Raw genomic sequence first — 23,486 nt, 5'->3', positions numbered from 1 at the left:
GAGGTGGTTAAAAGAGAAAGATTATTTAAAAAAAACTTTAATCTGAATCAACAGCATTATACAAACTATCAATAAATTAGAAACAGCAGAACAGAAAGCATAGAATTGAACATCATATATAATTAAAATATATGAGAGACTTACAGATAAGGTAATAATTAGGAGAAATGCATAAATATAAAGAAATTACTAAGATAATACAACCAAAATAATTGGGCTCTAACCCCCAGTAAGATATCCAATAAATTGAACAACACAAACATTTTCAAAATTTCAGTAGAAGAAGATTAATTTTTAGATGAAGTGGAAACTGGAAAAGGTACACAATATTCCAAGAAAATTCAATTCATAATAATCACTGCCAACTTATTTCCTATTGAGATTCAAGCATGAAAAAAGAATTCTCTAGGCAATTAAGCAGATGTAAAGCATGTCACATACAAAAGTAAGATATAGAATTAGTTTTAGACATGTTCCAGCTTTGTTCTGTGTCAAAAAGACAATATTAGAAAAATATTTTCAGAATTCCCAGAAAAAAATAAACTTGTTATTTACCCATGCATATGACCCCTAGAAAAGTATCACTCAGGTATGAAAGAAAGAGGAAGTTTTCTCACATATAAATAAACTCAGGGAATATAGAATCCATCAGCCCTAAAAATAACACACACACAATAAAACCTGGCAAATGATGATGGACATCCAATCAAAGATGAATGGAATGGTAATAAAAGAGAACTAGTTCAATAATTGTTTCCAGAGACTAGTGGACGAATATCTACAAGCTTCTGAGGGAAGGATGGTATGGTTCCACACTTTCACATTCAGTCAAATTTTTCTTCAAGTGTCAAAACTATAAAAAACATTGCCTAGTGAACAAATGTCTGTGATTACAGTATCTAAAGATGTTCATTGACAAAAATATTTAAGGACCTAAATCCCATCTTTTTTCACCCCAGAGATAGTTATCAAAGTCCTCAGATAGTGCACAAAGAAAGATTACTCTACCCTTACAACATCTAAAATAAAAAGAGGCTCATTAATTAAGTTTTAGAATAATGTGTCAAAATTGTATGAAAAGTCAAAAAAATAAAAAGTAAGGAAGACAAATACACCAGCTAGAAGACAAGCAAATGTGTATTTCATACAGCTCTGTTGCCTTTGAACCATGAATCATAAAAGTCATCGAAGTGTTAATTTACTGACAACATTGGATTATTTTAACACATTTTCAGAGAAAAAAAATCATCTGTAGAATCTCCAAAAGTATTACTGGTGAGCAATATTGCTCTTCTTATTTTATATTAGCTTTTTTTTTAATTTAATATTCATTGAAGAAATTTTTCCAGTAACAGACCAGTCACAGGAATTTTGCATATTTAAAGGTGAAAGTTATTGAGACTTTCTCACATCTTGTTGAATAGTGGAAAAAGTGTTTTATAAATGATCAGGGCCTTAATCTTCAAAAACTCGTTGTAATTACTACAGCTACTTACACAGTCGGAGTATAAAATCACATTTAGCAAAAGAATGGACTATATTATGTAACATGATTCTTAACCCTCTGGTCGTTTTGCTTCAGTAATATTAACAGGAGTTTATAGATTCAATTTTCTTGGTTTTTTGTTTTGTTTTGTTTTTTCTTAACCTTTCATTCATTATAGGCTTAAACGATTGCAATTTCACTCAGGAGTTCAATATTGAACTCTTCAAAAGTTCAATATTGGCTCTACTTACTACATTTTTCACTATCTTCAAGTCTCTTCCCACTTCATTTTTCACTTAACTGAAATGTGTCATTCCCATCACTGAAGTGGTCACAATTTTGTTTTCCTCATTGAAAACTTCATTAAGAATATTAATGATGCTTATTTTCCCAGACCTATATATTCTCTTCATTAACCATGCCAGATATTTGTTCCTACTTATTTGTTTCTACTTTATCCAGATCATTTTAGCATATATGGTTACATTTTAACATATGTTTAAAATATATGTTTTACCTATAAATATTCAATGATTTGAGTTAAATGGGGTCAGTTGTTTCTATGACTTCTACATTTCTCAAAGTAAAAAGTCTTAGGCATAAAGATTTTTAAAATTTAGTTGTTATTAAATAAGATGAAACTAATATAACAGAGACTTCAATCATATGCTTCCCCTTTCATTATACATATATATATGCTCTGATTAGTTGCTCAGTAGTATCCAGCTCTTTGCAACCCCATGGACTGTAGCCAGTCAGGTTTCTCTGACCATGGGTATTCTCCAAGCAGGAATATTGTAATGGATTGCCATGCCCTCCTCCAGGAGATCTTCCCAACCCAGGGATTGACTCTGCAAGCAGATTCTTTACCACCGGAGCCACCAGGGAAGCCCAAGAGTACAGGATTGGGTAGCCTATCCCTTTTCCAGGGGAACTTCCTGACCCAGGAATCAAACTAGCGTCTCCTCCTTTGTAGGCAGGTTCTTTACCAGCTGAATTACCTTGGAAGCCCATATGTGTGTGTGTGTGTGTGTGTGTGTGTGTGTGTGTGTGTGTGTGTGTGTGTGTGTGTGTGTGTATGTATATATAAACATATATATAAACTCCCTCCAGTATTATGCCTAAAAAATTCCATGGCCAGAGGTGCCTGGTGAGCTGTAGTTCTTGGGGTCACAAAGAGTCAAACATGACTGAGTGTGCACACACACACACACACACACACACATATATTGTGTGCATACTCAGTTGTGTTTGACTCTTTATGGACTGCAGCCCAACAGGTTCTTCTGTCCATGGGATTTTCTCCAGGCAAGAATACTGAAGTGGGTTGTCATTTCCTCCTCCATGGGATCTTCCCAACCTAGGAATGGAACCCACATCTCCTGCATTGACAGGCAGATTCTTTACCACTGAGCCACCTGGGAAGACCATACTTATATTAGAATAATGCAAAAAACTATTAATTCATGTGTTCCAATCATCTAATTTTGTCAAGTTAACACAGTTCATTAATTTATTTCAAAAATTTTAAGGGAATCAACACAATTAAAATACAGCTGAAGTCCCCTTGGTTGGTATTCCATTCCCACACTATCCAATCCCGTTCTTAGCTAGAAATAATCATTATATTGAATTTTTAATTTATCATTCATATGCAAACTTTCATTACATGTGACTACATTCCTAAACAAATTATTTTCTTTTTTAACTTTAGAAAAGTTTGGCACTGCATATATTCTTCTGCAACTTCTTTCTTGTTTTTATTGAAATATAATTTGACATACAATGATATATTAGTTTCAGGTATGCCACATAGTAGCTGACTTCTAGTTCACAGTCTCTAGTCTCATGTCATAAGATGATTAATATGAGTTCAATCTTCTTAAATTTGATAAGGCTTGTTTTGTGGTCTAGAATTTGATCTATCCTGGAGAATGTTCCACATCACTTGAAAAGAATGTGTATTCAGCAACGTTTGAAAGGATGTTCTATCTGTCTGTCTATCTGCTGGTGGACATGTCTAGATCTTGGGGTTTAACTGGTTTATTTATGTAAAAAGTCTGTTGATTATTTCCAAACTGTTACATAAAGCTCCAGTTTGTATACTTATACCTTGTGTATAATATTTTATCATGTAAAAAGTACAATTCATTTCCCTATTGATGGAAAAGTTTTCTCTCTACTCTGTGAGGCTCAAGGTAGTTTCATGACGAATATTGTCGTATTTTCTCATTATCTGCATGTGTTAGAGTTTATCTAAGGGGTATAATTATAAGATGAACTTGGGAGTCAAATTCTATGTGTATATTTAGTTTTGACAGATACTACCAAATTGCTCTTCAATATGATTATTTTAATTTTCTTTCTCACAATTAATGGTTGCCACTGCTTAGCAATACTAAGGATGTTAAATGTTGCTAGTATATTTGAGGTCAATTTTTTATTTTAATTGGAATTCTATAATTATTACTGAAGTTGACCATCTACTAAAATTGACTGCCTGTAGACATTTGTGTTTTTGTGTTTTATTTCTTTATAATTTGTTAAGATTTGTGCTTTTGTTAATTGCCTGGTGTTTGTCTTTTAAATGTTATTTAGCAGAAATTCTCCATGAGTTCTTGAAAATATTTTCTCAGTTGGAAACTATAAGGATCCTTCCCACATGTACTCTCATTCATCTCTGCAAACTGAAAGCAATTTTTCATGAATGTTCTATACACACACAGGGTGAGCTGAAAGTAGGAGAGTTAAAGCCCCAGAAACTACTTTCTGCCAGTGAGCAAGGCTATTTGGTTAATAAACATCCCTGCTTCCTTGCCCACTAATTGGGGTAATCCTGAGGACTTTTCTCTCTGTTTCACACAGCCCACGGCAGAATTATGTTCCTGAGCCTACGATGGTTTCTGGCTTGATTATATAGTTTTATTGCCATTATTGTTCCCCACTTTTCACTTCCCAGCTCCTCTCATGGACTTTGTTTGGATTACCTTCCAAATAAATTTGAGAAACTCATACAAAAATCTTAGCCTCAGTTCTGTTCTGTTGTAGCCAAATAAAAACATACACAGTAAAAAATGAAGAAAAAAAAAAAGGAAAAATCTACTTTGTGTTTTGTTTTTAGTTTCGTTGTTTGTCTTCTGTTTAAAATCCAGTTTGTGTTATTATTGGCTAAATTTATCAATATTCTTCCTAGTTCTCATTTTTAATAAAATGACAGTTTTATTTTTTTTTTAATCTCCCTTAGTATCCTACTTCAGGAAAACATCTTTCTACATTTACTTCAAAGATTTTTTTCTGTAGTTTTTTGTTTATTTATCCACCTGGAATTTATTTTCTTATGATGTGAGATAAAGATCTAATTTTATATCCCTGGAAGAATAACCTGATGATCCAGCATTATTTATGAAATAGCATTCTTCTTCACATATTAGTAAGACTATCCTTTTGACATATGAAATTTCCATATATGAATCAAGTTGCTTATGAATTCCTTATTCTGTTCCACTGAGATATTTTTTCACTCTTGGGCCAATATCACTCACTCTTTATTATAACTGTGTAATGAGTTTTGTTATCTGATATAGCAAGTTCTGGGCTTCTCTGGTAGCTTGGGGGACTTCCGTGTGGCTCAGATGGTAAAGAGTTTATCTGCAATGCAGGAGACCTGAGTTTGATCCCTGGGTAGGGAAGATTCCTTGGAGAAGCAAATGACAACCCACTCCAGTATTCTTGCCAGGAAAATCCCATGGATGGAGGAGCCTAGCAGGTTACAGTCTATAGGATCACAAGGAGTGGGACATGACTGAGCAACTTCACTTTCTTTCTTTCTTGTAGCTCAGCTGGTAAAGAATTCACATGCAATGCAGGAGACTCCGGTTCGATTCCTGAGTTGGGAAGTTCCCCTGGAGAAAGGATTGGCTACCTACCCCAGTATTCTTGGATTTCCCTGGTGGCTCAGATAGTAAAGAATACTGACCTGCATTCAGTCCCTGGGTTTGGAAGACCCCCTGGAGGAGGGCATGGCTACCCACTTCAGTATTCTTTCCTGGAGAAGTCTATGGATAGAGGAGCCTGGCAGGCTGCAGTCCATGGGGTCGCAAAGAGTCAGACGTGCCCGAGCAACTAAGCTCAGCACAGCATGACAAATTCCATTTTATTTTAGTAACTTTTTCAGTTTCAAGACATATAATTTGTCCTTTTTCACATTAACCTGTTCATCTTCTTTCAGTCTGTCCTTCATAAATCAACGTCTTTTTAAAGAAAAGCTATTCTTCCACTCATTTATTTGAACATAATAAGCATAGTCACTTAAAGCATATAATTTGAGGGAAAATTATAATATAAATGCTGATTTCATTTCTGAACATAAGTATATAATTGTTGATCTTATGTTTAATATATTATTGTGCCATGTGGAAGATGGTGCATGAACTAATTTTGCTATCTTTCTCTTCCCTTATATAAATTCAAAAGAAAATTCTACTCGATTTTCTGAAAGCAATTGCCTATGCAACAGCTACAATGAAGAAAAGTCATTTATCTCCATCTCCTTGACTCCCCAAATTCAAGGGGACCCACTCAAGTCTCCCATTGTATAGGAGGGTCTCACCTGTCATTAGAATCATGTCCTAGAACATGATGAAGATGAAGCTCTCCCAACTCCATCCATGGTTTCTCTCATTTCATGTGTATTTTAAAGTGATTAAGAATACTTAGTATGAACTCAGTTAAATAAAAAACTATAAATATATTCCATGAGGTACCTTTATTTATTTATATTCCACTTTTTACTAGCAAGGCTTTCAGAGAGCAACATGTGGTTCTTTTTGTTCAAGAGTAAAGAAGAAGAAACAAATAAGTTATTGCTTATTTGAGCCAATATAATATGCCACACTTTCAGCACATTAACCCTGGACCTAGTACTTCGTTGCGTCTGACCAATTTTACTTGCCAGAACAAGAGACAAATTGGCTTACTTCAGAACAAGTTTGGTTTTATTTATTAATTTTAATTCTAAATTAATTGTTATTAAAAGTGTGGAAGGCCTTATGATGAAGTGTACTTTTATTATCAGAGAACAGTCTTGGTTTTCACGTAACCATCGTCATGAGTGTGGTTATCTCAACCTGTCCTGTCATTACTGTTGGGATATTTAAAATAATAAAGTTCAAGGCAAGTGAGTAATGTCTTCCCCACCCAGAATACTTCCCTAAGAAAGAAACAAATGCTTATTTCCTCCCACAGCAGTTACTCTCGTTCACTGATAAACTACATGAGGACATTAAAATGTTGGCATGTGACGCCTTGTTTATGTGGACTTTCCTTTACGTTAGATCAATACTCCCTTACATTGCATAACTTTAGATGGGTGACATAATGAAGATTGCAAAATTTGTGATTGTTTCATCTCTAACTCTTTGTGACCCCCATGGACTGTAGCCCACCAGGCTCCTCTGTCTTTGGAATTCTCCAGGCAAGAATACTAGAGTGGGTTGCCGTTCCCTTCTCCAGGGAATTTTCTCCACCCAGGGATTGAATCCGGGCCTCCTGCATTGCAGGAGGATTCTTTACCATCTGAGCCAACAGCTGCTGCTGCTGCTGCTGCTAAGTCGCTTCCGTCGTGTATGACTCTGTGCGACCCCATAGACGGCAGCCCACCAGGCTCCCCTGTCCATGGGATTTTCCAGGCAAGAGTACTGGAGTGGAGTATCATCACCTTCTCCACTGAGCCAACAGGGAAGCTCCCAATAAGATATATCTATATATATCTTTATATATAGCTATATATATATATATATATATATATATTCTCTCAATATATATTCTCAATATATATATTGAGAGAGAGAGAGAAAGAGAAAGAAAGTGGGATAGAGAGAGGGTAGGATGAGAGATGTAAGTGTTAATATATATGTCAGGCTATATATATATATATATATATATATATATATAAATAAAAAAATATATAAATATATATATATATATCTGTAGTTAAAAGTTATCTTTAGAATGTCTAAACCTACATAAAACAGGAAAAATACCTTAATAATGACCTGAGTCAGAGGGTAGAAGGTTGATCTGTTAGGGACTTACTACAAATATCATGTGTGTGCCAAATGACTAATTTGACTATCATGAATTTCACATTTCTTCTACCAGCTCTCAAAATGATAAAGTTTCATTTTTGTTTACAACATGCAGTTAATTTCACTCACATTGACACTGACCTGCTCGGGTGATTAACATTTACGACTCTAAACATCTCTGTACTCACTAATATCTTCTTAAAGATTAACTTCTTAAAGATTAAAGCTAGTTAATGTATAGAGACGTAATACTGCTAAAGGGACATACACACTCATTTACACTGACTAGTAAGACTAACGTAGATTTGTTGTTTGACAAAACTTCTTTGAAAACTGGAGAGCTTCCGCTCTTCAATTGCTCTTCAAAGCTTCTGTGCTCTTCCAGGGTCCTTAGAGAAGCAAACCTTCAAAAACCAAAAATGGTGTCAAACCGAAGTGTACCGTCAAGGTGCCATTCTCTCAGCACCTGTGAAGTCATGTTGGCAGTTCTCTTTGTCATATTGGTGGCGCTCTGTGCTGGATTAATTGCAGTATCCTGGCTGTCAATCCAGGGATCAGAAAAAGGTAAGTTACATAGGTTGGCTACAGAAAGTGCTCACAGGTAAATATATACACTTCAGTCTCCAGAATCCTGCCAGCATATTGTATCCATTGCTGTGATTGATTTCCCGGCAAGGTATTTATATTGCATTCAGATGCTTCACCTTAGTTCACATCATAGAAATTTTTTAAGTTGGTGTATAATTTTGAATTTAATTCAGAATTTGAATATGAGGCAAAGTATTTAAAATTAAAAAGTGATTAGATTCTCAGTTTCAACATGTAACACAGTAGGTTCATAGTCTGTTCTAATAGAATTTAAATCATAAACACATTCAAACCTTGTTGACTATAGAAGTGGCTAAATAGGCCAATTTAAAGAAAAATATTGCTTATTTCTAGAGAATTGTATCTTCATTCTTATTAGTACATCAATTTTAATTAGAACAATATAAGGGAATCTTGGTATAATTGTGGATTTATAAACATCTCAAGATGCCTGGGAGAAGGCAATGGCAACCCACTCCAGTGTTCTTGCCTAGAGAATCCCAGGGACAGGGGAGCCTGGTGGGCTGCCATCTATGGGGTCCCACAGAGTCGGACACAACTGAAGCTACTTAGCAGCAGCAGCAGCAAGATGCCTGAGTAGCAATTTGTGATTAACAGAAAAAAACAAATAAATAAATAAGAAAAAGAAACTTTTCTTTAGAGCTAAATGACTTGTGTTGTGAAAGTCACCCAGTCATGTCCAACACTTTGTGACCCCATGGACTCCCATCAGTCTCCTCTGCCCATGGAGTTCTCCAGGGAAGAATACTGGAGTGGGTAGCCATTCCCTTCTCCAGGGGATCTTCCTCACCCAGGGATCAAATCCAGATCTCCTGCATTTCAGGCAGATTCTTTACCATCTGAGCCACCCAGGAAGTCCAAATTACCTGTACCAACTGCTTTTAAAAGCTCTACAATGTATTCTCTTGTTACAACAAACCCATGAGTTAGTTGCTATTGTTAGGCTCATTTTACAAGTGAAAAACCAGAGGCAGAATTTAGGTAAATTGTTTCAATTTGCAGCATTGCCAGGTAGTCCAAACTAGATAATTTAACTAGAGAATGTGCACTCTACCATTCATTCATTTATATGATTTCTTTTTTTTAATGTTAGCATAGCAAAAAACCTGAATATTGGATTTATCTTGTCTGAGAAAATTTTCACATTTTTATAAAATGATGAATTATATGGTATAATAATTCCTTCAGAACCGTTTAATGGTAGTGATTTTGGTTTTACTGAGAAAATTCTCAAACTTTGAGTTAGTTCTTTTCCCTTAGCAAATAAGTTGAAATTAGAAATAATAAATATGATTTATAGTTTTAAAAAAGAATTCCAATATAATCCCTGGTTTATATTACTACTATAGCTATACACAAAGAGAAGGAAGGCTTGTGCATTTAAAATTAAATAAATTTTAGAAGTTCACTGAGACTTTTAGAAAAGTGACCACTTTGGTCTTAAATGCCCTGTGAATACCTTCAAGGACATGTAATCATTTGGAAGTCCATTGGAATGTTTGATACTCAATAAAAACACGAAAGTTAGTTTTTTACCAGGAAAATAAAAAAATAAATACTTTTAAAAGTTAGTGTGATTTAATCGTGAACAACTGAATATAAGAAGAGATTTGAAATAAAGCTATAACACTACACCACAGGACATAAGACACACTTTCAATACATACTTTAATATTTGTTTTTGTTCTTCAGTCGCTAAGCCTGTTGAACTCTTTGAGACCCCATGGACTGCAGCATGCCAGGCTTCCCTGTCCTCCACTGTCTCCAGAATTTGCTCAAGTTCATGTCCATTGATTCGGTGATGCTATCTAACCATCTCATCCTCTGCTGCCCTCTTCTCATTTTGCCTTCAATCTTTACTTTATTTTACACTTACTTTAATGTATTTCATACTATACACTTTAATATACTTAACACTTTTATTGGAAATCGTTTAGATTCCAAAAAGTTGTAAAAATTGGAGAATTATTTTATAACATTCATACAAGTTCCCCTAATGTCAGTATCTAGTATATACATAGTACCACTATCACAACCAATAAATTAATAAAATTGTTACAATAATATTAAATAAACTAAACACTGTATTCAAATTTCACCAGTTTTTTCATTAATGTCTTTTCTTGTTCAGGATTCAGTACAGATTCCTACACTGTATTTAGTTTCCATGTTTCCTCAGTCTCTGGCAATCCATGACAGTTCCTCAGTCTTTCCTTGTCTTTTAAATACATAAATCTAAATATTATTTTGAGTGTTGTTTAAAATATTAATTCTGAAGTTTCTTCTGAACTAGGAGATTTGTGTCAATATATACAATATGGGAGACCTGGGTTCGATCCCTGGGTCGGGAAGATCCCCTGGAGAAGGGAATGGCATTCTTGCCTGGAGAATCCCCATGGACAGAGGAGACTTCTAGGCTACAGTTGACATGAGGTCGCAACGAGTCAGACATGACTGAGCAACTAAGCACAGCACAGCATAACAGATCTTGAGGTTTGAAGTCAGTCAACCCTTTGTCCAAATTCCATATCTGTCACTTTTATAACACTGACAATTTTTCTTAGTGAGTCTAAGTCCCAATTTATCCAGCTGGAAAAAAAAAAAAAAGAAATAGCATCTTCTCATATCAGGTCAATGCATCATTATTAGCACATTTATTAATGGTCTCATCATTGTACGAGCTTCATCTGAAGCAATTCGTTTTGAACATACATTCAAGGGAAATAATCACAGAATAGTATTGTATTGGACTTAATGGCATATTTTATTTCCCATGTCCCTACCCAATTTGTCAGCTTTTTTCTTACATGTTTTTCATATTGAGATAATTATATTTCCTGCAGCATTCTCAATAACTTCCCCAATAATGACAGTCCCCATCTAATGGCAAAAGGTTATACATGTCAAATTTATAATTATTAGAATGAAAGAAGTAGTTTCAAAGCTATGCTTCAAAGTAATGCACACACAGAAATCCTCACAGCAATCCACATGTAGAAAACCAGCTGTGTCCCTTGATGCTAGGTGTTCAAGAAGTATCTGAAAGCAACTACAAAACTTTTAATGGTGCCTTTCTCACCATGTTTCCCTGAATCAGTTCTCATAATTGGTGGAAGTTGATCATTCCTGTATCTTCCAACAGGAATCTCAATAACAAACAAAAACAAAACAAAACTTGGAAGCTTGCAGAGTTGGTTAGATTTCAAAGAAAAGAAAAAAATATATATAACGGGACAGAGACAAAGTTTTAATTTTCAATCTTTTAAAACAACTAGATGGCTAAGAAAAAAATGAAAAGATAAAAGCAGCTGATGATGAAACAGGAAGACTGAAAAGAAAAAGCAAGAACTCCAGAGTCAACACATTAACCAAGAACTTTACTTCTGTGTCTTAACCAGAATGTGCATGTTTTCTTACTCATCATCACATTTTCAGTGTTTTGTTTCTTATAAATTCATCTAGATGCAGCATTTGGAAAAAGTCATGAAGCCAGAGGGACATTAAAAATAACATCTGGAGCTACTTATAATTCTCATTTGCAAGACAAACTCTCAATGGACTTCAAAGTTCTTGCTTTTGACATTCAGCAAATGGTAGGAGATTTTTTTCTCTTTCTCTCTTTAACTATGTTAAAATTTCATAACATAATTTCACTAACTACTTGCTAAAGATACGTATATCTTGAAAGTGAAAGTGAAAATCACTCAGTCGTGTCCGACTGTTTGCGACCTCATGGACTGTAGCCTGCCAGGCTCCTCTGTCCATGGAATTCTCCAGGCGAGAATACTGGAGTGGGTAGCTGTTCCCTTCTCCAGGAATCTTCCCAACCCAGGGATCGAACCCAGGTCTCCCGCGTTGCAAGCAGATTCTTTACCGTCTGAGCCATCAGGGAAGCCCACATAAATTTTATTCTCTTTGAAAAAAATCAGCCAATAAATATAATTGCTCAGGATACTTAAATATACGAAATGTATCATCACACAGAAAGAAAGTACCCCAAAATAGTTCTAAGAAGAATATAAAAATTATTTTGTTTAAATTTGTTCAATATTTTACTTAATATAATATTAAATTTAATATGCCTTTTAACTTTCTTTCAGATAGATGATATCTTTCAATCAAGTAATCTGAAAAATGAATATAAAAACTCAAGAGTTTTACGATTTGAGTGAGTATAGCTCAAAATTTTTATATAGATAGAAAGCACAGAATCACAACATAATAATCTCTTTGCTAGTATTTGTAAAAAGAGCATCACAATTTTTAGGAGGAAATGAAATATTTTAAAGTTTCAACATTTTCTGGGAAGGTTGAGAAAAGTGGCACAGTATAGACTTTTATATTTGTAGAAAATAACAATGCTAGATAATTGATACCATATTAACATATTTCCTTCACAGTGAGTTCAAAATCAGGAGATGCGAGTTTGATCCCTGAGTGGGAAAGATTCCATGGAGGAGGAAATGGCAACCCACTCCAGTATTCTTTCTGGGATAATTCCATGCACAGGGGAGCCTGACAGGCTACAGTCCACAAGGCTGCAAACAGTCAGACATGACTGAGCACGCACACAATCTATCTCAGATCAGAAACAGTTAAACCGGAGAGTCTACCACCAGGGATACTTGTTACATGGTTTTCACAAGAGTCCTGACATTTGTAAAACAGTCCTTTGGTTCACAGGGACCAAACAGAGAGGTCAAGTCAAAGAAAAAGAGATTATATTTAGAAGAACAACGACAGAAGGTCAAATTAGTTAATGGGCAGAGGAAAATATTAGTCCTTGCCATTTCTTGTTGGAACAAAATGAACAAAAGCACAAAGCTTTATTTTACCAAATGAACAAACAAACAAAAAAGGCTATTTCTCACCTACTTATCTATTTATCTTTATCATTCTTTATCCCAGATAGCATATTCATGATATCTTGGTCTCAGTAGCCAGTCAACTCCACCCCATCTACTGTCTTCATTCCTGTCCACAACACAGAGGCTTTGACTCCTGTTTTCCAGGGTTTATGATCTCTGATAACCTCCTTCCTAACCTAATTTCAGGGCTAGAAGGAGACATGTGGACTCTCAGGAAAGATTTATTAGTGTTTTTGTTTGTGTATTTTACTCAAAATGTTGTTTTAAAATATTTATTCAGTATTTATTCTGTGTAGGTAAAGCCATGAATTCAAGACTTTATTTCACTTTAAGTTAATTATCTATTTTAGAGTGAAGTGAAGTCGCTCAGTCGTGTCCGACTCTTTGCAACCCCATGGACTGTAGCCTACTAGGCTTCTCCGTCCATGGGATTTTCCAGGCAAGAATACTGGAGTGGGTTGCCATTTCCTTCTCCAGGAGATCTTCCCGACCCAGGGATTGAACCCGGGTATCCCGCACTGCTTTACCATCTGAGCCACCAGGGAAGTCCCATTTTAGAGTAAGTGGAACCAATTTCTCTTTTCCAGTTTTAGAGAGGACTGAGTGTGGAGATCTGCATTAAAGGTTCAATTAAAATTTAATTCTTAAAGGTTTAGCCCAGATTCCCCTGGAGAAGAGACTGGCTACCCACTCCAGTGTTCTTGCCTGGAGAATTCCATGGACAAAGGAGCCTAGAAGGCTAAGTCCATGGGGTCACAAAAAGTTAGACAGGACTGGGCGACTATCACTTTCAAGGAGTGGGATCCCATGTTCTTCCTCACCTTCATAAGGCTCTGCCCAGTGAAATCCATGCTAAGCACAGTGTGTAGTGCAGAGTTTATTAGGATAGTTTCCCTGATGGAACTATTTGTTTTCTCTTGCTTACAACTTGCTGGATAACTTTGTTTTTACTCAACTGGGAAAATTTGCTGAATACAGACTTTTATATAAGGTCTGGTAGTTTATCAAAACCCTAGCATTTTCTCTGATATTTATTAAGTAACCTTACATTTCTCTAGATAGCAAAATCACTATATTTGAAACTGTAAATTATTTGGGCTAAGGAATTATTTCTTTCCCTTCCTTTAAACTACCTAGGAGACCAATATATTGCCTAAAGCTTGATACATATTTTATAACAATTCTCAAATAATATACTTCATCAGTATAGAGAAACTTTCACCTACTTGTAGCTGAACTACTTTTAAATCAGAAGTGAGTTTTTAAAAGATGCAGCGCAAGGAATTTCATGAAAATGTCTGTAAGATAAATTACAGGTAGGTGCTTTGGGAGACTGAGAAGGAAAGGATAAGGAAAGAAATTTAGAAGCAGGAAAGAAAGTAACAAGCAAACATTTAGGTTTAATTTCACTAATATGGTATAAAATGACATATTCCACTTACAGAAAAAAGTGGAAGTGTTAGTCGCTCAGTCATGTCCGACTCTTTGCTACCCCATGGAGTGTAGCCCACCAGGCTCCTCTGTCCATGGGATTCTCCAGGCAAGAATACTGCAGTGAGTTGCCATGCCCTTCACCAGAGGACCTTCCCAACCCAGAGATTGAACCTGTGTCTTCTTCATCACGGGCAGATTCTTTACCACCTGAGCCATCAGAGAAGCCTATAGAAATAGGTAGCAGACTCTTAATTGCTTTTATAAATTATTTTTACTTTAAACTGATTAATAAAATCAAGAAACAAATAACTGACTTCTCAACAGTAGCCATATCAACTCTGAAAAATGCATCTAAAAATCCTTTAAAGTGCCTATTTCAATTTTTGCTACTGATTTTAATGAAACACACACTCTGCGCATGTGTATATGGTCAAATTATAGCACTCAGAATACTACACTTAGTCATTAACCTATCTCTTCTTTCTTTTAAAAATATTATTTAATGTCAACTCCTTCCTCCTCCATTGTTTTATGTACATATGTGTGTATGTGTGTGTGTGTTGAGCTACTCTGCAGGACAAGCAAATGGTCTGCCCATGTCTGGGAAGCCTTTTATTACTCTGCTTTGTGGAAAATGCTTTGACTCAAAGAGCATTTAAGAGTTGATTCTTTTAATAAAGTGCTATTTACCCTTTGTAGCAATAGGAAGCTTATTTTGCCCTTTGAGCACAGGTAAGTCATCAAGTTAGGAAAGGAAAGACTTTCGTTTACTCAGCAACCCTAGAGGTTATCAATATCATTAAGGAAAATAAGAGATAAGAAACATTTGATTTATTGCACACAGGCTTTCTGTATAATGATAGGATTTATCTTTTTTTTAAAAAAAAAGGATGAACTCAGATATTCCACTGAAAAAGGGCTTTGAAATGAAAATGGTCATTGTTTCCTTTTTTTGTCTCCTAAAGAAAGAATTCTCATTTTCTTAATAAATAAATTCAATCTCACAGCTGTGATAGAGATGATTACTAAACCACATAACAGCTTTAACTTTCTTATTAGGTAAAGCATACATGTTTATTATGGTTTCCCTGATTTCTACTGTATATCGCTCTTATCTCAACATTTATACTGAATAAGAAACAAATTTTAAAGAATGCAACAGTATGTAGATATAGAATATGTAACTCCTGTCCTTGCAAATGAATTATTAAATGCAATGTATAATTAACAACCAAAAAAACACATCTTTCATACAAAGATGTTTTATGCCTGAGGATAAACTAATCCAGTTACTTTCAACTCAGTGAAAGAAAATTCCAGATTTGTATGCTCTCTGCCAAAATTACCTTACCTCTTCTACTCCCTAATTCAAATAAAATAAAAGAAAGTGGTAAGTGAAATTAAATCTGTGAAAGTTACATAAAGAGAAAAAATTTGTTTTAAACAGAATTAAAACTATATGCTGGGCAACCAAGGATGAGTTAGCAATGATAATTGAAGACAGAGAAACCAATGGACATTGTTCACTCTCACTTTATTTTAACCATATTTAACTCTATTCATTTAAGAAGTTTGGGGGTAAAGATTGGTAAGGAAACAAGGAAAAGGAGAAGGAAGAAGAGGAGGAAAAGACGGAGAAAGAGTGAGAAGGAAAAGAAAAAGATGAGCTATTGGAGGAGGAGGAGAGGAGGGAGAGAAGGAGAGAAAGAGAGGAAGGAAGATTCTATTTCTCAAAAGTGTGGAGGCAATAAACTATCCACTCGCCATCCCAATTCTAACCAACCATTTCCCCCATCTCTTTGGATATAAAGTTCTGGTAACAATGCAAGATAATAAAAACCTGGACCTGCATCTAGGCAAATGTATTATACTGTCTTCCCTATTGAGAAATAGTTCATAACGGTGTTAATAGTAGTGCAGGGGGGTGAGGAATAAGAACTGTATTAAAACACATCTGGGACACAGAGTAGCTGGCTTTTATTCCTCTATCTGGTACTAGCAAGCTGTATAACTCTAGGCACAATTACCTATATGACTCTAAGTTTCAATCTCCTTATTGCTAAAATTACAGTGTTGGCCAACATCAGGTGAAAAATACTAGAGTCATTTTCCTTTACTCAAGCTTCTGTTTAAATAAATATAGCATGAAATCTGATAGTTATATGCCTGTTAGGATTTTTAAAATAGCAATTAACAGAACACATGACTAAAAGTACCCTAAACAAAAGTGATTATCATCCGACATCACAAGAAATCTGTAGGTTTCAGAAGAGGTTAATTCAGTGATTCAGTAATACAATGATTGTGACATGATAAAAAATGTACATGTTTTCAATCTTTTATTATGCTATCTGTAGCTTGACAATCATAACTTGCCTCATGGTTCCAAATAGATGCAACAATTCCAGCAATCACATGTAGATATAATAATAATCAACAACAGAGTAGCAGTCCACTCTGAGCCTTTATTACATTAAATATGGAAACGTTTCCTAGAAGTTTCCGATCAACTGATAGGAACTCATATTCCATTGGCCAGGGCCTAATCACATGCTCATGAATAAAACTATTATTGACATGAGCAATGGTTGCAGAAGTAATGTGAAAATGGAGCATTATTCTCAAATAAAAAGAGAGACTGACCAGCATGGAAAAATTCACAAGTGTGGAGGGGTATGTAAAAACAGTGTCTGTGATGAAATCTACTTTTATCACAGATAGCAAGAGATTACATATGTGGGTGAATTTGGGACATTGTTACTTAGTAAATAGTTACTAAGGAGCTTTACCATTTAGAAGATTTGGATAATTCGATTTAATCAAATGATCGGAAAGTTAAACATTCTAACATATTAAAATTCTATACTTAATAGAGGTGAAATGTGCAATTATTGATCAGCCTGTTCACATCAATCATGAAAACCTAGCTACATACAAAGGAATTACTTCTAAACTGTGAACTTGAATAGTAACACAGAAACTAAAAAGGAATATCCTACTGAGGGGAAATAGTGATCTACTGTGATCTTTCAGGGACATTTTGATCCTGTATTTAGTCTTGGAGAGGAAAAAAAAAAATTACATATATATATATATATTGTAGGCTCTACCAAGACATATATACATACAGATACATAAAGAACCTTCAGGAGTTGATGAAGCCCTTCAAGAAACTAATTAACTGACATATATGAATGTAAATGCCTAAATTTCAGAAATAGCAAACATATCATGCAAAATTTGGTTCTCTTTAGTTTTTCTTTTTTTTTTCAAAAAAACTTCATTTTCTTTAATGTATATTTATTTATTTTTGGTTGCACTTTGGTTTTACTTATTTTATTTATTATTTTTGTTATTTGATTACCATTTATTTTACTATTTGTTATATTAATATTATTATTTGTCATTTTTAATTAGCTATATTTAATCTTTTTATTTATTTTATTAATTTATTATTTTTGTTGCATTTTGATTTTATTTATTTTTGGTTATGGCATGCAGGCTTCTCGTTTTGGTGGCTTCTTGTTGTGGCGCTCACTCTATGCTTGCCGGCTTCCGTAGGTGAAGTGCATGGGTCTTAGTTGCCCTGCAACAGGTAGACTCTTCCCAGACCAGAAATCGAACCTGAGCCACATGCCTGCGTTAGCAGGCATTTTCTTATTCATTGTGCCACCAGAGAAGTCTGTTAGTCTGCCTCTTAAGGGTCCAAGTAAACCCTGAGCAGCCCTAGCTTACTGAAGGGTACAGAATGAAGACCAGAGCTAGAGTGCGTTTTCCAAACAGTTGTATTCTAAAAGCACATTGCTCCTGCTCATTCACTTCAGTCGTGACCAACTCTTTTGCGACCCTATGGACTGTTTTCCATCAGGCTCCTCTGTCCAGGGGATTCTCCAGGCAAGAATACTGAGTGGGCTGCCATGCCCTCCTCCAGGGTATCTTCCTGACCCAGCGATAGAACCCGAGGCTCCTGCATTGCAAGCGGATTCTGGACCACTGAGCGACCAGGGAAGCCCTTAAAAGCATAGTAGCCAAGTAGAAACATAGATCAAAGAGCAAAAATCTCTGTGTATTTCCACTGGACCAAATATGTATTCATTTTTTGATTCTTTAAACTGTAAACAAATTACCAGTGAGGAAAACTTTAAAAATGCAGGTTTCAGAGAAGGAGATATAAAAGAGATGATGACTTGGGTCATGTAATTGAACTCTAACATCATGGTCAGAGATGAATAGACAATATAATCCCAACTCTTGACAGTGAGACAATATAGCCCACAACTTCCCAGTAACCCACTTACGCTTGTTTTCTTTCTGCTCTTTGAAGTCAGGACATATTTCAATATTTTATATTAAGAATGAAGAAGAAAAAGTAGATATAATTTATTAACAGTTGCTATAAGCTTGCCATCAGGCCCTCGTGAACTACATAGAAAAAATTTTTTTTTCTGAAATAAGTGTAACTACTTTAGACTTCTTCCTACTTAGAAGTCATCTGTGAAAATAAAAAATCCAATTACAAATCCTCATTTTTTCAAACAGTACAATAGGAATAAATGTCATGATATCATGTGATTTTGTTTGACACAAGTGATTGTGGCTTGGCCTAGGAATTAGTGTGCTAATGTGGAACTGAGAAAAATTGGGTTCTGATTCTGGATGTATCTTGTGCTCTTGTAGAAACAGTCACTCGTTTAAGTTCTCTTTCTTCCACCTGTGAAATAAAGATAACACTTGACATGACCTTCCTTGTACAAGTGTGATAGGATTAACAAGGTGATGACTGTGGAGAACCAAACACAAATCATTCGAAGAGGGCTGAGTTTTTTTTCCCTTATGTCACTTTTTGCTTTGCAGAAATGGCAGCATTATAGTCATATTTGACCTTCTTTTTGCCCAGTGGGTGTCAGATAAAAATGTAAAAGAAGAACTGATTCAAGGCATTGAAGCAAATAAATCCAGCCAACTGGTCACTTTCCACATTGACTTGAACAGCATTGATATCACAGGTATCTGTGAACCTTATTTGATACTTTGAATCCATAAGCCATGAAATTAAAATTCTATGTACCAAAGGAGCAGTGGGATCACCCTGGACTTTTAGGAACCTGTCTTATTGCATGAGTAGCACATTTACATAAAGATAGTGAAATATGGAGAAAACATATTAGAAAAACAAATGCCAGTGAGAAAATCTTTGTAAAATATCAAATACGAAAGAAGTTCTGAAAATATTGGCATGCATAAATGTTTGTGGGTCTAATCACATTTTTGACATTGGCCAAGCACAACACTGATTTTCCAGGAACCTTCCATCTGAAAGTGACACATTACTTTCTGATAGTCATATTGTTGTTGTTTAGTCACCAAGTCATGTCTGACTCTTGCATCTGCATGGATTGACTGTAGCCCACCTGGTTGCTCTGTCTATGGAATTTTCCAGGCAAGAGTATTGGCCTCTAAATAGCTGTGTTATTTAAGGCAATTTACCAAATTTTTCTGTATGTTCGTTATCTCATCTGTAAAATGGGAATAGTAAAGATACTATGTAGTAGGATTGGTTTCAGGGGTAAATGTGTTGATAGAAAAAACACTTGTTCTAGCTAATAATAGTTAATACTATTTTTCAGCTCATTTGAATTAGACAAAAAAGCACACTCTGCTCCAGCAGGTGTGCCAGAGGGGACCAAACAATCAGTAGAGGAAGCACTTAAGAACTTGAGTTGTCTTCTCACTGAACAGGCACAGCAGGATAAAGCAGGAAACTGAATAAAAGTAAACTGTGCTTGATGAGCCCTTGCTGTAAAGAAAAGTAGCTAGAGGTCTGCAATTTTGTATCTACTATTACAAAATCAATGAAACAAAGCACTCATGTCTTTATATATTTGCTTAAGAGCAAATCGACACTGACTTATGCTGAAATAAAACTATTTGAACTGGCAATAGATTACTTAGAGTGTGCATTTATTCCAGTTGAAGTGGATATTTATATATTGATGAGCTTTCTAACATCCAAAAATTTCTGAATTCAAAAATATATTTAGCTGAAGGTTTACAGAGAAGAGATTGTGGATACAGATGGGCCTGGTATTTCATTTTAATATTTATTTGCATCATGTCACTTTTCAAATTTGTTACATTTTAAAATTGGTTAATAATCTCACAAACATCTTAGATTTTTAAACAATAAACTGTCAAGCCAAACACAATGAAAAATTAAGATATTATCTTCTTTAAGAAAAAATCTTATAAAACTGATTTTATCTTCTTCATTAATAATCTACTACATCTTTATGAAACTGTTGCAGGTCTTTTACAAAGAAGACAATGCTGTAATGAAGAAATAATGCAATAAATCATCTAGTTAGTAGAAGAAGACCTACCTCTTAGCCCACTTACTATAAATATTATTTTGAATAAAAACAAATTCATTAGATCAGGGCTTTTCAGAAGATATTCTTTGGTTTCCTCTATTTTTAACATAGCTGTGATTGTGTCTTTAAAAATATTAAACATGTTAAAAGGTGAAGAAAATAGCTATTTTTATCTTTTAAGTGAAAATCACTTTATGCTTAAACAGTTCTTAGTTCTCAATAGATATTATCATGTGCCAGATTATTTTGGCATCCATTTGTTTCATGCAAAACTATTGATTCTAGGTTCCACAAGATTAGGGGTGTTAGATTATCTCTCTTAAATATAAATTATTCTATGTAACTATGATGAATAAGTAGATATCCTTCTTAAATGGGTAAAATAAGTGAAATGTTCTGCATATGTAAATTTTATAGAGAGACTATATAAAGATTCTGAAAATTCATTGAATGTATCATAATCAAATAGTAATTAAATAAATAGGAACTTTCAGGGTAAGAAAAGCTGAAATGGAAACTCTAGATCAGATGCCCTTTGAATAACTATTTGAACTGCACTCAGTGGTTTGTAATACTCTAAGCACTATATTCAAACCAACTTTATTCCAGCGTCTTTGGAGAATTTCTCTACTATAAGTCCTGCAACAACGTCAGGTTAGTACTTAATGACATTTTAAAATATATAACTTGGTGACCATAAAACTTTAAGACGTTAAGCAAGGATTCTATTTTTTTCTGGTGACTCTTTCTAAACGAGGTGTTTGGTCTTCATTTAAAAATGTAAAAAGTATACATTTGGCCTGGAATAATGTAGTTCATAATATCCAGGATTCATAATGCTTAGGTATATATGCAAGGAGATGCATTTCAAATTGCAATCATCCTTTCATATTTGAAACTCTATATACATATGTATGCATATATGATGTGTGTGAATATATGTGTGTGTGATCTCAAAATATGACTCTGATTATGCAGCCTTGGAAATGAAGCCCTAACATTGCTAAGATCACTATGAATGAGGGAAAGGAATTTTAAAGATAATGAAATGATAACTTTCAAAATGTATTGTACTGTTTGGAAAGGGCAATCTAATGTTTAATATTAACTTTGCTCTATTCCAGCATTTTCTTCACTCTCTCTTTTTAACTACAATTGGTCACTACTGCTCATAAAATTGAAGATTTCACTTTGTCTTATCAAGATCATACTGATTATCAAAAGAGAGCTTTGAGAAATTATCATTTTAAAATTAATCTGAGTTATTTTAAAATGTAAAATCATTCTGTTGTAGAAATCTTATTCAAATTGAAATCAAAAGATCTGAACACTAATCCTGTCTCTGCCAACTATCAGAATTACTGAGCATTTCACCTTCTGAAAATCTGTTTCCCATAAATTGTGAATAATAAAAGTTTTCTAAAAATGTTAGAAGTCATACCAAACATCAAATTCATAACCAAGTGATTTTTAAAGTATAAATTGTTATAAAACTATAACCATGTTACTTTTGATATCACTTGAACACTTCTGTAATATTTAAAAAATCTATTTGAAGAATCTACTACTAGGTACTATATTTTACAAACATTATCTCATTTAATTCTCAGAATGATTCTGTAGAAAGATAATACTTTTTCTACTTAAAAATAAGTAATAAAGTGCTCAGAGTCACACAGTTTAAATTTATCAAAGTTGGGAATTAAAAGTAATTCTCTGGACTCCAAGGCCAGTAGTTTAAGCATATCTCAAGCTCCTATTTCAAATAGCATCAGATTAATCTAGAAAATTTATGTCTACAGCCATTATGAAATAAGTGAATTCTTACATTAGTTAATTATTATTGAAAAAATCTTTTTTCCTTAAAAAAGTGAACACATCTAAAACCCTCTGCTATACAACTCTAAAAATCAATAAAAAACATAAAAGATTTGTTTTTTAGATCCAGATACAAATGATATATTAAGTTAATGAACATTAGTAATTCATAGTAATTTAAAAAACTCTCACATAAAATATTAAGCAGGAGGAATTCCCAATAATCTGTTTAAAAATGTAATTTTTATTTATGTTATTTATTTTTACAGAAAAGCTAACAACCAGCATTCCTCTGGCAACCCCAGGTCAGTTTTAATAATACAATTTCTCTTGTTTTTTAAAAAGTTTTTGTTATGTTTCATTTTGGACTTCTGAGAATTATCTGATAAACAGCAGTTAACAATACCGTTATTATAGATAAGAAGAATAAAGCATGAAAGTTTATAGTTAGCCTAAATTTTTACCAAAAGCCAACAACATATTTGAGGTTAATTAATGCCTGTATTATCTAATCTCACTCCAGTCCTCCATCTATTAGAATCATGGTTATTATCTATTGCTAAGCGTGCCAAGAGTAGGATCAAAATGTTTTCCAGAAAGGATATAGGTTTCATCAGGTGTGAGGGGCTTTTTGTCTCTAATTATTCTCTCTGAATACAAGTGACTCATACTTGCTCTCTCCTTTTAACATGGTATAGTTGCCAAATTAGTACCAAAGTTGCCTTGGATTCATTCATTCAGCAATTTTTCATTAAGTGACTGCTTTATACCAACACATGTCATGTATCTGTTTTTAAATTTTTATTAGAGTACA

General features: G+C 34.3%; 1 protein-coding gene across 2 annotated transcripts in view; it reads left to right on the top strand.

The window, feature by feature from the left end:
* Positions 1-7,991: 7,991 nt before the first annotated feature.
* TMPRSS15 (transmembrane serine protease 15) overlaps positions 7,992-23,486 on the top strand; it is a 135,103-nt gene continuing 119,608 nt past the window's right edge. The window contains exons 1-6 of one of the 2 annotated variants that reach the window (XM_081572669.1): positions 7,992-8,136; positions 11,644-11,774; positions 12,282-12,349; positions 19,338-19,489; positions 21,464-21,508; positions 22,942-22,977. In XM_081572669.1, the coding sequence (XP_081428795.1) occupies positions 7,992-8,136; positions 11,644-11,774; positions 12,282-12,349; positions 19,338-19,489; positions 21,464-21,508; positions 22,942-22,977 (577 nt within the window). The remainder of the gene's footprint in view (positions 8,137-11,643; positions 11,775-12,281; positions 12,350-19,337; positions 19,490-21,463; positions 21,509-22,941; positions 22,978-23,486) is intronic. The other variant, XM_081572670.1, reaches the window with a different exon arrangement.

The sequence above is a fragment of the Giraffa tippelskirchi genome, chromosome 2, assembly GCF_054371585.1.
Source record: "Giraffa tippelskirchi isolate mGirTip1 chromosome 2, T2T-mGirTip1v1.2.pri, whole genome shotgun sequence".
In the NCBI taxonomy this organism is placed as follows: Eukaryota; Metazoa; Chordata; class Mammalia; order Artiodactyla; family Giraffidae; genus Giraffa; species Giraffa tippelskirchi.
Note: the sequence above shows the minus strand (reverse complement) of the source record. Positions and strands in the feature narration are given on the sequence as shown.